The 12,341-nt window shown below is 50.3% G+C and overlaps 1 protein-coding gene across 1 annotated transcript; it reads right to left on the minus strand.

The window, feature by feature from the left end:
- Nucleotides 1-11,787, minus strand: LOC142024944 (killer cell lectin-like receptor subfamily B member 1B allele B). The gene is made up of 6 exons (XM_075017322.1): nucleotides 11,703-11,787; nucleotides 5,309-5,404; nucleotides 2,602-2,778; nucleotides 1,596-1,750; nucleotides 795-907; nucleotides 1-337 (listed from the first exon to the last, which is right to left on the minus strand). The coding sequence occupies exons 1-6, from the start codon at nucleotides 11,785-11,787 to the stop codon at nucleotides 214-216; spliced, it is 750 nt and encodes a 249-aa protein (XP_074873423.1). The 3' UTR covers nucleotides 1-213.
- Between the last annotated feature and the right edge of the window lie 554 nt (nucleotides 11,788-12,341).

The following is a 12,341-nucleotide window of genomic DNA, read 5'->3' on the forward strand; positions in this document are numbered from 1 at the left end:
AGCCAGGACTCCTGGGTTCTATTCCCAGCTCTGGGAGATGGGGGGGAACTAGGGGGACTGGGAGCCAGGATTCCTGGGTTATAATTTCCACCAGTTCTGCGTGTGACCGTGGGCAGGTCAGTGTCTGTGGCTTGGATTCCCCAGCTGTGATGGGGATAAGGGATAATATGAGGAACAGCGGAGCTGTGCACTGAGGTCTTCTTCAGACCCTGCTCAGAGCAGGACAGCATCTTGCTGGCAAATCCACTTAAATGCCGAGGTGCAGGTGCCAGAATGAAGCTGATTCCTCTTCACCGTCACGCAGTTGCTCCTCTTGGCCAAGCCTGACACTGGGAGCCTCCAGGACAAAAGAGAAGCCCTGTCAGTGCCTGTGGCTCCATCACCCTTGCTCAGTGGTTGCTCTTCCCTATATTAATGGGATCTGCAGCCTCCCCAGTGCTGCCCCCTTCCAGGCCTGGCCAGGGGCTGTAACGGCCTCTCCCTGTCCAGAGCCCAGGGACCTGCTCCATCCTCCTCCTGCGCTAAGCCCTGTCCATCTCCCTGCTGCTCCAGCCTCCTCCCCACCAGGCTGTGCCAACACTGCCCCTTCTTGTCCCCTCCTGCCTCTGGCAGCTCCGTGTCTTGTGCCCCACTCCCTGGGGCTCGGGCCTGGCCTCTTTTCTCCTCTCCATGCACAACCTTGTTACCATCTCACACTGACCATCCTCCTCCTCCTCTTCCCTTCCCTGTCCCTATGCCCAACCTCTTCTGCCCCCAGAGGGGAGGGAAAGGGTTTGGCTCAAGGAATCACTCACAGGGTCTGATCCAGCCGGGAGCCGTCCAGCCAGGTCCAGGCCTTCTCTGGGGAGGGGCGGGACAGTCCCACCCAGAACGGAACTGGGATTTGTGTCAGGTCCTGGAGGGACTCCTGGGGGGAGTGAGGGACAGGCTGGTGGTGACCCTAATCCTTTCTTCTTGCATATCCAGGTCTTTGTCAAATTCAGCACCAGAACTGTGTGGGTTGTGTCTAGAAATACCCTATATACACCCCTCCATCCACTTCTCTCTCCCTCCCTCTGCAGGGCCATCCCTACCAATACACAAACTGTGCGGCCGCCTAAGACACCAACAATTTGGGGCACCAAATTGCCCCAGATTTCATGGTGCCCTAGGCAGCCATGTGGTGTGTCTGCAGCAGCGCCAGCATGAGCGGCCAGTCCCATGCCGGCTGACCACCTCACAGACTGCGCCCAGTCTTTGGGGGTGCCTGGGTTGGGATGACCTCTTGTTTCACCCCCTCTCCTCCAGCCCACCCCTCTGTCCCAGCTGAGCTGTGTTTGGCACACACAAAAGGGACAGGTGGACAGTGGCTTAAAACTGCCTCTCTCCCCCTGCCCGAGTGCTGGCGCTCGTGAGTGCGGCTGGGAGTGTCAAAGCTGCCTAGGGCTTTTGAACACCCTGTTAGTAACAATTCATGGGACCAGGGACATCATACCAAACCCTTAAGCAGCTGTGAAGCTCCCAGCCCTGGAGTGTATCTAATACAGCCCCCAGCCTGGGTACTCAGGGCCCAGCCCTGCAGGGCAGCTCCAGGGGGGTGTTATCATCCCCCTTACCAGCTCCTCCAGGTCCCAGATCACCAGCAGGTGGGAGCCCCTCACTGCGCAGTCACGCCGGCTCTCGTTCCATGTTTTATAGTGTCTGGAGAACCAGTAGCACTTGTCCCTGTGGGGCTGCCAGTCTGTGGGGCAGAGTTTGCACCCGTAGCCCCCTGCAGAAAGACAGGTGTCATTAACGCTCTGAGTGCTCTGGAATTCAATCCCAGCTACTCCCTTCTTGCAACTGGGGCAGGGCTGGGGATAAAGTGGTTTCCGGTCCCCTTTGTGCTCCCTGAAATCTGGGGCTAGGCTGGGCCTTTGCCTGACTTCAGGTGTCATTTAGAGCAGCCTCTGGGCTGCTCCGACTTACCCACTTTTCCCATGTGCGCCCTGGGCAGCAGAGAATACCTGCAGTAAACTGTCCCCTAGTCATTCCCCCAATCTTCCCCTCGCTGCCCCCCCAGCTTTGTGGGTAAGGCACAGAGTCAGTGAGAGGCCCTTACTTCAGCTCCATACCAGCAGGAGAGGCCTCTCCAGGGCAGGGGGGAGTCTCAGGGGACTAGACAGCTGTTCTCACACCCCTTGGCACTGCTGAGTGGCCTGGAAAGTCTTGAAGTGACTGGGGGGAAGGGGAACAGGAGGGGAGGCCGGGACCCAGGGGTGATGTGAAATGGGAGGAGACAGGGGGCCCAGGTGCCAGGGAATGGGAGGGGATGGAACCTGAAACCGTGTCTCTCATACGTTTTGGCCCCACTACCCCTGAAAAAACAGGACCACTTGGGATTAGTTATTAAAATCTTCCTGGCTGAGTATTACCCTGAATGGCCACTAGCCGTCACTGCCTCTCACCCAGATAGGTACATTTCTAGCCTGGCAGACAGCAGGAATGGGTAAGATCAGACCAGCCCGGGGGGGGCGGGCACGTCCCTGCCCGGCTGAATCCATGTGGCCTGGGACGGCAGCCGGATTCCCAAGAGCAGTGCCCGGATGGAAGGCGGCTCAGAGACACATGAGCTGGGGTTACCTGCTGGGGTGGGCTGGGCTGTGGGGCACAGCTGGGATCGGACACGCTCCAGGCAGGCGCTGCAGGCTGCTGTGCTGGGGTCCCCACTCCCAGCGGGTGTCGTTGTATCTCTGCTCCCAGCTCTGTGGCTCCCAGGAGCTGCTGGGGTCGGTCTTTGCTCGGACACCAAGCAGCAAACTGCAAAGCAGAATCGGTGGGCGTGAGGGGAGCGGTCAGTGCGACGGGAGTTGCTGGGTAAAAGCACCAGCAGAGCCCTGCAGAGACACAGGGCCTGGCCAAACACAGTTCACCCCTCTGACTCCGACTGGCTTAGGAGCAGATGCAAGAATCATGGTACAAAGAAGTGGCTGGAACTGGGGGGAAAAAAAAAAAAAAATCAGTGGGAGTTGGTGCCTAAATCACTTGGGCCTCTTTGCAAACCCAGCTTGTGTTTGCTCTAATTTACCCAGCCTCCGCACCACAGAATCAGAGCACCTCACAGTCTGTACTGGCTTTTGCCTTTCAGCTCCCCCGAGACAAGGCACAAGGTTGTTACCATAGAATCATAGAACCCTACGGCTGGAAGGGACCCCAGGAGGTCACCGAGTCCAGCCCCCTGCCCAAAGCAGGATCAACCCCAACTAAATCATCCCAGCCAGGGCTTGGTCAAGCCAGGACTTTAACACCTCTAGGGATGGAGACTCCACCACCTCTCTAGGCAACACATTCCAACGCTTCACCACCCTCCCGGGGAAAGAGTTTTTCCTAATATCCAAACTAGACTTCTCACTCTAAAACTTCAGACCGCTGCTCCTTGTTCTCCCATCTGTCATCACTGAGAACTGTCTCTCTCCATCCTCTTTAGAGCCCCCGCCGCCCCGCACCTTCAGGAAGTTGAAGGCAGCTATCAGATGGCCCCTCACTCTTCTCTTCTGCAAACTAAATAAGCCCGGATCCCTTACCACCACAGTGACCACCCCTGCATAGCTGAAGAAACTGAGGCCCCAAGCTCCTGGAGGTGGTGAGGCCCAGGCTGGGTTTTGGTCTGGGGACAGGCTGCCCAAACTGCTGCCCTGAGGTTGCAGGTTCAGTGCTGTGCACCTCTCCTCCCGGCCCTGCATCATGCCCCAGAGAGAGGAGGGGCCCGGCGCCATGTGGGCTGAGGTGTGAGATCGCACAGGAAACTGAGAGGAGCTGGGGCTGCAGCGCTGTGGGTGCCAAAGGTGGCCAGAGCTTCCTGCCTCAAGGGCTCTCTGCTGCTGCAGACACTGCTTTGGAGCCACGCCCAGACAGTGACGGACCCTCCTCCCTCTCTCATGCCGCACAGCCTGCTTGCTTAGGGGCTTATCTGGCGCCTGACACCTCCCACCTCTGCCCTTCACCCACATTCCACTTGAGGCAGGGGAGGAGCCTGGGGACAACTTATCCAAGGGGTTTAGGCACATAAAGCTACAGGAAGTCCCCGAGCAGAGGGTTAGCAGACCCACAGCAGTATCCAGGTGCCTAATCCCTTGGGCGTTGGGCAGCTAAACAGGTTTGAGAACCGAGGCCTTAAGTACCCAATTCCCGTTGATTTCAATAGGTGTTAGGTGCATAAAAACAACCCGCTAGGTGCCTAGCTGCATTGCTAGTTGCTAAAGCCCCTGCGAAATCCCAGCCGTAAGGGGCCAGCCCAGGATCACATGGGGGCTCAATGGCAGAACCAGGAACTGGCCGCAAAGCTCCTGAGTCCCAGAGTAGCACTGGGACCACTGGGCCAGCTTCCCCGTCAGCACACCTGTGAGTTCTGGCCCAGAGCCACCATCCCGCTGAGATCAGCCAGCTCCCTCAGACGTGTCAGCCCAGTGACAGGAACGCGACAGTTTGGTGATGCTCTTTCTCCATTTATCCACTAGCTACGTTTCCACTATTTTATTGCACAGAAACAGCGAGAAACAGTCCCTGCCCCAGCTGAGATCAGGGCCCCGTTGTGCCCAGTAATGCACAGACACAGAATTGTGGAGACAGTCTCTAGTCCAAAGAGTTTAGGGACTATGTAGACAAAGGAGGCATAATCCCCATTTTACGGACGGGGAAACCAAGGCCAGGAGTAATTCAGTGACTTGCCCATGATCACACAGAGAATCTGTGGCAGAGCCTGGACTTGCTTCCCAGGTCCTTCAGTTAAGGGATGGCAGCCTGATGGGGGATATTCAATATCAGTATAATTGTGGGGCTTGTTAAATCTCTCCTTAAATAATACAGGGTGAAAACATAGGTTAGGTGAAGAACTAGAAAGATCAGGACAGAGGGACGTATGGAAGGTCATGTCACAGATGTGGGGGAGAACTCAGATCTCTTAAGGGCAAAACCTCATGCAAGTCAGGGTCTCTCCCTGTCTCCTCCCCTGGTACAGCTCTCCCCCACTCTTGCTTCTGAACATCTTCAACGGAGAAAACAAAACTTGGAAATTCCAATATTTCGGCATTTGGTTTTGTCCTGAACCGGAACGAAAAGTCAAAGTATCAAAATCTGGTTTGTGGAGAAAACAAAATCAGGATCAAGTTGATTTGTCCAGGATGAAATGTTTCCCTTCAGGCGGGTTCAGTATTGACATACAGCTGTCTAAGCAGCTGCAATGCCTCATGGGAGCTCTCATCTGATGTCTCATGCTACCAATCCTCTGTATGGTGTAAGCTGTTTGGCTGGACCATGCCTCCCAGAAAATACAGCGCCGTCAGCTACTCACCCCAAATCCCCAGCGCTATCACAGCTATCACCAGGACAATATTCCCAATCCATCCGACCCACAGTGCTGGCCGGTGCCACCGGGGACTCTGGGGACCTGCAAAAGCCAACATCTGGTGAGAAACTTTCGGGCTGTTGTGTATGAAATGCTGTTTCAAAGGAAAATATGTCCTTAAGGTCACAGTATGGGCAGAATCCCAGGCTCCCATATGGAGTTTATTACAGAGTTGGGACCTATACGCTCACCTGTTCATCTCGATTTCCTTCAAAGGCCTGTCTGAGATGATGGCAGAACTGCCTGACTTTTTGTGAAGGCAAGGGGGGTGATATTTTGGCCATTTTCTTGAAAATAGGAATTCATATTGGCATTTTCTCAAGCTTTTACAATTCCCAGATTTTTAAATGAAAGCTTTTCCCCCACCCTTTTTTATTAATTACTACATTTCCGGTTCTCTCTCTGTTTGATCACATTCTTCCTATTACCTAAATGTTAATTATATGTATGTGTGTGTGTGTGCATAATTATATATTATTAAAATATCATTATATATGCTGTCAATTTGCATATTTTGGCAGTCACATGCAAGCTGGGGGTCGATGGGTTTGGGGGTAAGATATTGGCAAGGCATCACTGTCATTGTCATTGCATATCTACAGTTTAAAGACCAAACTATGAATGTTCCACTCAAATATTATTTCAGCCTACTGTATAGATGGGAAAGTTGGAAATCCACCTAAGGCATGGACACAGGTTTCAACACTTTGGAAAGCAGCTGCCTTAGAGAACATTACTAGATATGAAATGAAAACACTGGGTGTTGTCACAGAGTCCAACAGCTCCTGTTCTCTACATTATCCAAAACAGAAATTGGAAGGATCTGGGATTCATATTAAGAATGAAGTAGAACAATGGCCATGGACATCTAGAAGACCTTGCAAAAGGTTCCTCCAGAGACAGTGGAGCTTGGGCCATGCCCTGAGCAGCCTACGATGACACAGGTTTTTGCTTTCTCAGATTTGATTTTCACACAGGTTTCCCGTTTGCAGCATTTTTGGCTGGAAACTTTTTTCAAATTTGCAAACACCATTGGTTTGCTGCTTTCTGTTCCCATTGTCAAGGTTTAATTATTATGTAACAAAGCCAAGCTGGATTGGCCAGCTTAGTCACATGGAACTACTGTGTTCAGTCTTTAAGTCATACAGTCATAGAAAGGTAGGGCTGGAAGGGACCTCAAGAAGTCAAATTGACCTTCCTCCCCCTCTATCACTCCACGCTGAGCCAAGACCAACTACACTTCAGCCATCCTTGACTAGTTTTTGTTTAACTTATTCCTAAAAACTTCCAGTGACTGAGATTCCACTGCCTCCTTAGCTGACCCGTTTCAGTGTGTAACTGTCTTCACACACAGAAAATTTTCCGGAACATATAAGATAACTCTCCCCTGCCAAAAATTAAGCGGATTACTGTTTATTCTACCTTCAGTGACCACAGAGAGCACTTGCTCAACTTCTTCTCTGTAACTACTGGTTTCACACTGGAAAATTGGTATCATACCTTCTCTTCTCTAGCCTGAACATGTCCAGTTCTTTCAACCTGCCCTCAAACATCATGTTTTCAAAGCCTCTTCTGCACATTTTTCTGTCCTGAAATCAAGGCCATTCCCTCTTTCAAAATTACCTTCTACTACTTTATTTGTAGCTGGTTGATATAAATGTAGAGCAACGTGGCGGGTAGAAGATTACAGCTTTCACGTGGCCCCTCCTTGTCAAGTGAGAAATCATAACTAATCCCATCAATCCAGCTACCGAACATCAATTAATCTCCCAGTCTTCAAAACAACAACTTCAAAATATTTAAATTTGACAACAGAAAAAGGTGATTAAAAAAGATTCATGCAAAAGGTCCAACAACAAAAATACCAGCCCCTTTCACATGCCAATTGAGCTAACTACAATTTAACTACAAGCTACCAATTGATTCCAAGGCCAGAAGGGACCATTCTGTTCATCTTGTCTGTCCTCTTGGGTAACACTGTCCAGAGAACAACAAGACTAACAGATATTTTGAAGCATAAGCTTTCGTGGGCAAAGACCTGCTTCATCAGATGCATTGAAGATACAGACTAACACAGCTACCTCTCTGATACAGGCCAGAAAGTGTCCTCAAAACAATTCCTAGAGCTGATCTTATAGAAAAAAAAACCCAGGGTTGATTTAAAACTTGCCAGTGATGGTGACTCCCCCAGGACCTTCAGTGAACGGTTTCAGTAGTTAATGATGCTCACCATTAAACATTTACACCTCATTTTCAGTCTGAATTTGTCTCACTTCAGCTCACAGACATAGGATCGTGTCAGACCTTTCTCTGATAGACTGAAGAGCCCATTATTAAACATTTCTCCCCATGTTGGTACTTAGACTGTGATCAAATCACTCCTTACCCCTCACTTTGCTAAACAGACAGAGCTACTCGGCTCTGTCATGACAAGGAAGGGTTTCTAACCCTGTAATCACTCCTGGACCCCTCTCCCATTTATCAACTTCCTTCCTGAACCGTGACAAAGAATGGGACACAGGATTTGAGCTGTGGTCTCAGCAGGGCCAAATCCAGAGGTAAAATAACCTCTCTGCTCCTACTCAAGGCTCCCGTTTACGTTGCCCAACTAATCATCCTCCACAACTCTGAAATCTCTTTCAGAGCGGCTACTTCCCAGCAGAGACTCCCCCATCCTGTACGTGTAGCTGTGCGTTTTGTCTGTCGGACTCAATTATGTCAGCAAAACATCCTACAGTAAACCCCTGAGTTATGCGGGGGTTGTGTTCCTGCAACCCCTGCATAACAAATTTTCACACAAGTCGAGGGGAGATGGGAACCAGGCCGATGCCTTGTTCCTGGATCCCCTGGGCATGCAGGAGCCGGGAAACTGACCAGCCCACCAGGGCTGGTCATTTTCCCGGGTCCCAGATTGCGGGGGAGTGGGAACCAGGAGGCAACCTGATTCCCATCATCCCACCCCTTGTGAAACCCAGGAAACTGCCCAGGGCAGCAGCCTTGGTCAGTTTCCTGGCTCCAGCCAGTGGAAGAGAGCAAGAACCCGGGGGCAGCCTGGCTCCCAGCTCCCCTCCGCTCCTTGGAGCCAAGAAACTGACCAAGGCTGCTGCCCTGGTCAGTTTCCTGGCTCTGCAAGCGGAGGGGAGCCAGGACCCAGGCGTCTACCTGGTTCCCAGCTCCCTGCCACTCTGGGGACCGGGAAACTGCTCCTGTCGGGGCAGCAGTCACGTTAACCCCAGACGTGCAACTTGCTTGCACATTATCTCCAGGGTTTACTGTACTCTGCAAAGAATATGGACGTGGGTTTAACCTTAACAGCAAGCTCCAGCCCCATTAACTGTACTAGCGCTTAAGGAAGGCATGTGCTATGTCAAGTTAGGACCTTGCAGCATGAGGGAGAACCATTCCGATCAAAGCTGGTGGAGACGAGATGTGACAAGCAGAGTGACATTTACAGACATGCAACCTGGACGCATCACAGAGCTGCTCAGCTTTTTAAGAGGTGTGAAAGATCTTGTACTTATTCTCAGCGGTCGTATCTGAAATTTTGTCAGATAAAGGAAACCAATTCAAAAGAAATTAAACCTTTTCGTAACCTAGCAAGAGATGTGCCCTGCCTTGAAGACACTGGGCGTGTGGGATGAAATTCTTCCCCGCTGGGTAGACGAGAGAACCGACATAAAGCCTAGACACCTCTGAGGTCCTGTTTTGCAGGCTATAAATGGTATACCTTGGCCTCAGTGCTTAGAGAGGAAGGCAGGGAGAGGAAACAATAGCTTAAAAATAGCCATTTTGAGGTCACAGCTGTCCAGAACAAGGTGAGAACTACCGGCTTCTTGAAGGGTTTCTTAAGTGTGTTAATGCAGAGATACATGGTGCAGAGATTCTGTGCGGTGTAATTTATCAATGCCCCGTGCTGCACTTGCATTGGGGGAAAATTCCTGTGGCCACCTGCAGCAATGAAATCATCAAATCATCAGAAAAAAAAGAGTTATCTAAGCAATGGCTCAAATTGGAAAGAAGTCACCCAGCTCTTGCTCTTTCATGGGAAAAAGTAGTAGCAGGAATTCTCCTGAACAGAACAAAAGGAAGGACAGGTACCATTCTATGGGAACAACAATCTGGATTTAGAGACATGCACGGATGTTGTTTGCATCCTCAGACAGTTTACAGAAAACACAACAGAATTTCAGGTCTGCCTGGCCATCTATTTGTGGCCTTCCAAAAGGCACTCAATGTAAACAGAAAAACAATGTAGAAAACCGTGGAAAACAGTGTGGAATGCCAACCCAATTAGTCATCATCATGAAGGCATTCTATGTCAGTTCAAAATGCTGTCTTAAAATGGACTCTGCAAACCATTCAGCATCAAGACACATGTAAGGCAGAGGTGCATCCTGTCTCCTTTTCTATTCATGCTAGTCATCGACTGTCATTAAACAAAGCAACTATGATACATACAGCCTAAAATGCAACAATTCCAGGCTATCTGATCTAGACTTTGCTGATGACATTGTTCTTATCCATGAAAATGCCAATGGGCTACAAACATGCACAAACCAACGAAAAGAAATAATTGAGAAGATAGGTCTGAGAGTCAGTGCAAAGAAATGCAAGGTCACGTTACTGGGAACGACAAGAGTCAGAAGTCAAAACTGAAGAAGAGAAGCTGGAAGAGGTGGACCATTTTATGTACCCTGGAAATACCATCAGCCCAGATGGCACTAGCTCCAAGGAAATAAGAAGAATCAAGAAGACTCAAAAACATCTGGCAACTCAGAAAGATCCCCCGAGACAAAGCTGAACACATGCAAAGCAATTGGTACCAGTATCACAACATATAGGAGTGAGACTTGGCAACTTATTAAGAAAGATACACAAATCTGGACGCATCTCACCACAAATGCCTGAGGAGATTATCAGGAATATCATACAGAGATGGGAAGGCACATGAAGTTAGAAAAATCACTGGGCAAGGCACCCTCTCACAAATAATATACAAGAGAAGATATCAGTGGCTGAGCATGTGCTGAGAATGGGGACCGGGGGGGAACTGCTTCCCAAACACCATGCTTGGAAGGAAGCCAGACAACACAAAAAGAGGAATTCCGCGAGTAACATGGAAATGATCGGTTCTGACTGACATCAGGCACCTCAGCATGAAATGGGAAGAGTTGAAGAGAAGCGCAAAGTGGGGGCAGGCCCCTTCAGGGGGGCAAGAAATTTCAGAAAGGGGGCACAGCTTGATCAGTTGCTGGGTCTCAGGCTCATCCATCTCATTAAAATGTTGAAATCTGTGACTGTTTTTATGTCTGCATATTCACATTTCTAGATGGCTTAATAAAGTTTTTACATTCTACCTAATTATTTTCTTACAGGGTTGGGTTTTTTCCCCCATGTGAACATAACCCAATTTCCACCAGTCTGAACGACATTAGACACGGTGGGGGGCCCCTGCTAATTGTAAGGGGGAAAAGTGGGTCCCAATGTAAAAAGTTCATTCACCCCGATCTAAGGTAAGATCACTTGCTTCAAACGCCTGCCCTCTCTGCGCTGCTGGTGTGGACCATAGGAGCTGAGGCTGGCTGGGTATTGAGCTATATAGTGAAAACTGGCCCCAGCCTTGTCAGCACTTGAAAACTGTGACTCAAAATAAGGAACTGCTCTATCCCGACTCCCAGCACCGCAGCTGATTGAACACAGCATCGTCCCTCTGAAGGAAGCGTAAACTACAGCAGCGCACCAAGGTCCTGTACAATGTCAATGCCCTGCTGTGGCAGGACTGTACAAGCACAGAAGCAGAGATAGCCTCTGCCTCAAGGAGCAGGTGGAAGGGTGAAAAGAGGTGTAGAGAGTCTAGCCCTTGGCGGAGCCTGGATGAGACGTCAAGGAGTCTGCCAAGGAGCAATACAATGCTGCTAGCCTCTGCTGCCTCTCTAGCACTCATAGTTCTTATAGTGCCTACAACTAATCCCTCTCCAGGGCATCTGAGTTTTTTATTTATGCAAGTGCCCCACTAGCCTAAGTCCATCCTGTGACCGTCCGCAGCTCCACAAGTAACCGGCCAGAACTCATCAGACGTGCCGTTGGGTGCTCCTTCCCGGCTAGCAAATGGGTACTTGGACATCCCCTTTCCACCCCAGGCTTTTGCACCGACAGACCTGCACTCAACAGTGAGCTGTGATGGAGAGCTGATCAAAAGCATCCCAGCCAGCTCCCAAAGGACAGAGGGTCTCCCCTGGCACAGCCCTGCTCTGGGGCAGGCATTGAAAGCAATGGACTGCCCCAGCACAATCCACCCTTGTATTTAACACAGACCCTCTGGAAAATAAAAGCTACTTACCAAGCGGTTGAGCTGAAAGGGGCATCCTGGAGTGAGGAGAGGAAGAGGGGAGGATGAGATCTGTATAGACTATCTCCTCTGCCATGTTGCGAGCACGCACACCTGGCTGTGTTTGCCAGGCAGCCTGCAGTGTGTGCATGCATGAAATTGACCTCAGTCCAACATCAGGAAGTGTCGCCTCTCAAAGAGCTGAATTCCGCTCCTCTCACATGACTGCAAAGGGTCCTTTCAAAGTGAAGGCAGACTGGGTTGTGCAGCCTATACCCATGTCACTAGCCTTGAAATGCTGAGCTGGGTGAAGCCTTGAGGCCAGAGCTGTCAGAGGCACCATACCTTTGAGGGAGATGTTCTAGGGTCTCGTCACAATGACTAAGCTAACGGGCTGAGAATTTTTAAAAAGCGGCTTTTGATCTTCGTTCTGACCTGCTGTGAGAATCTGCAAAGGTCACTTTTACTGGGGAATTTGTTTCCACTCCTGCTACTTTTCTGTTTAGATTGTGAACTGCTTGTGACACAGACCCTCATCTCACCTGGGGCAAGGTCTGTCTCTCACTGAGTGTCTGTGCAGCAACCCGGCACAAAAGGGCCTTATGGATCACTTCCAATTGAAATTAGGTTCCTTAATACTTTTGTATGTCT

Source organism: Carettochelys insculpta, chromosome 22 (genome assembly GCF_033958435.1).
Source record: "Carettochelys insculpta isolate YL-2023 chromosome 22, ASM3395843v1, whole genome shotgun sequence".
In the NCBI taxonomy this organism is placed as follows: Eukaryota; Metazoa; Chordata; order Testudines; family Carettochelyidae; genus Carettochelys; species Carettochelys insculpta.

Bases quoted from the DNA above. Each gene is read 5' to 3' on its own strand.
- LOC142024944 (XM_075017322.1), bottom strand. From the start codon at position 11,787: ATGGCAGAGGAGATAGTCTATACAGATCTCATCCTCCCCTCTTCCTCT. The intron at 5,405-11,702 runs GTAAGTAGCTTT...TGGCTTTTGCAG, and splicing joins CCTTTCAGCTCAACCGCTTG to GTCCCCAGAGTCCCCGGTGG. The intron at 2,779-5,308 runs GTGAGTAGCTGA...TCTGCTTTGCAG, and splicing joins GATAGCGCTGGGGATTTGGG to TTTGCTGCTTGGTGTCCGAG.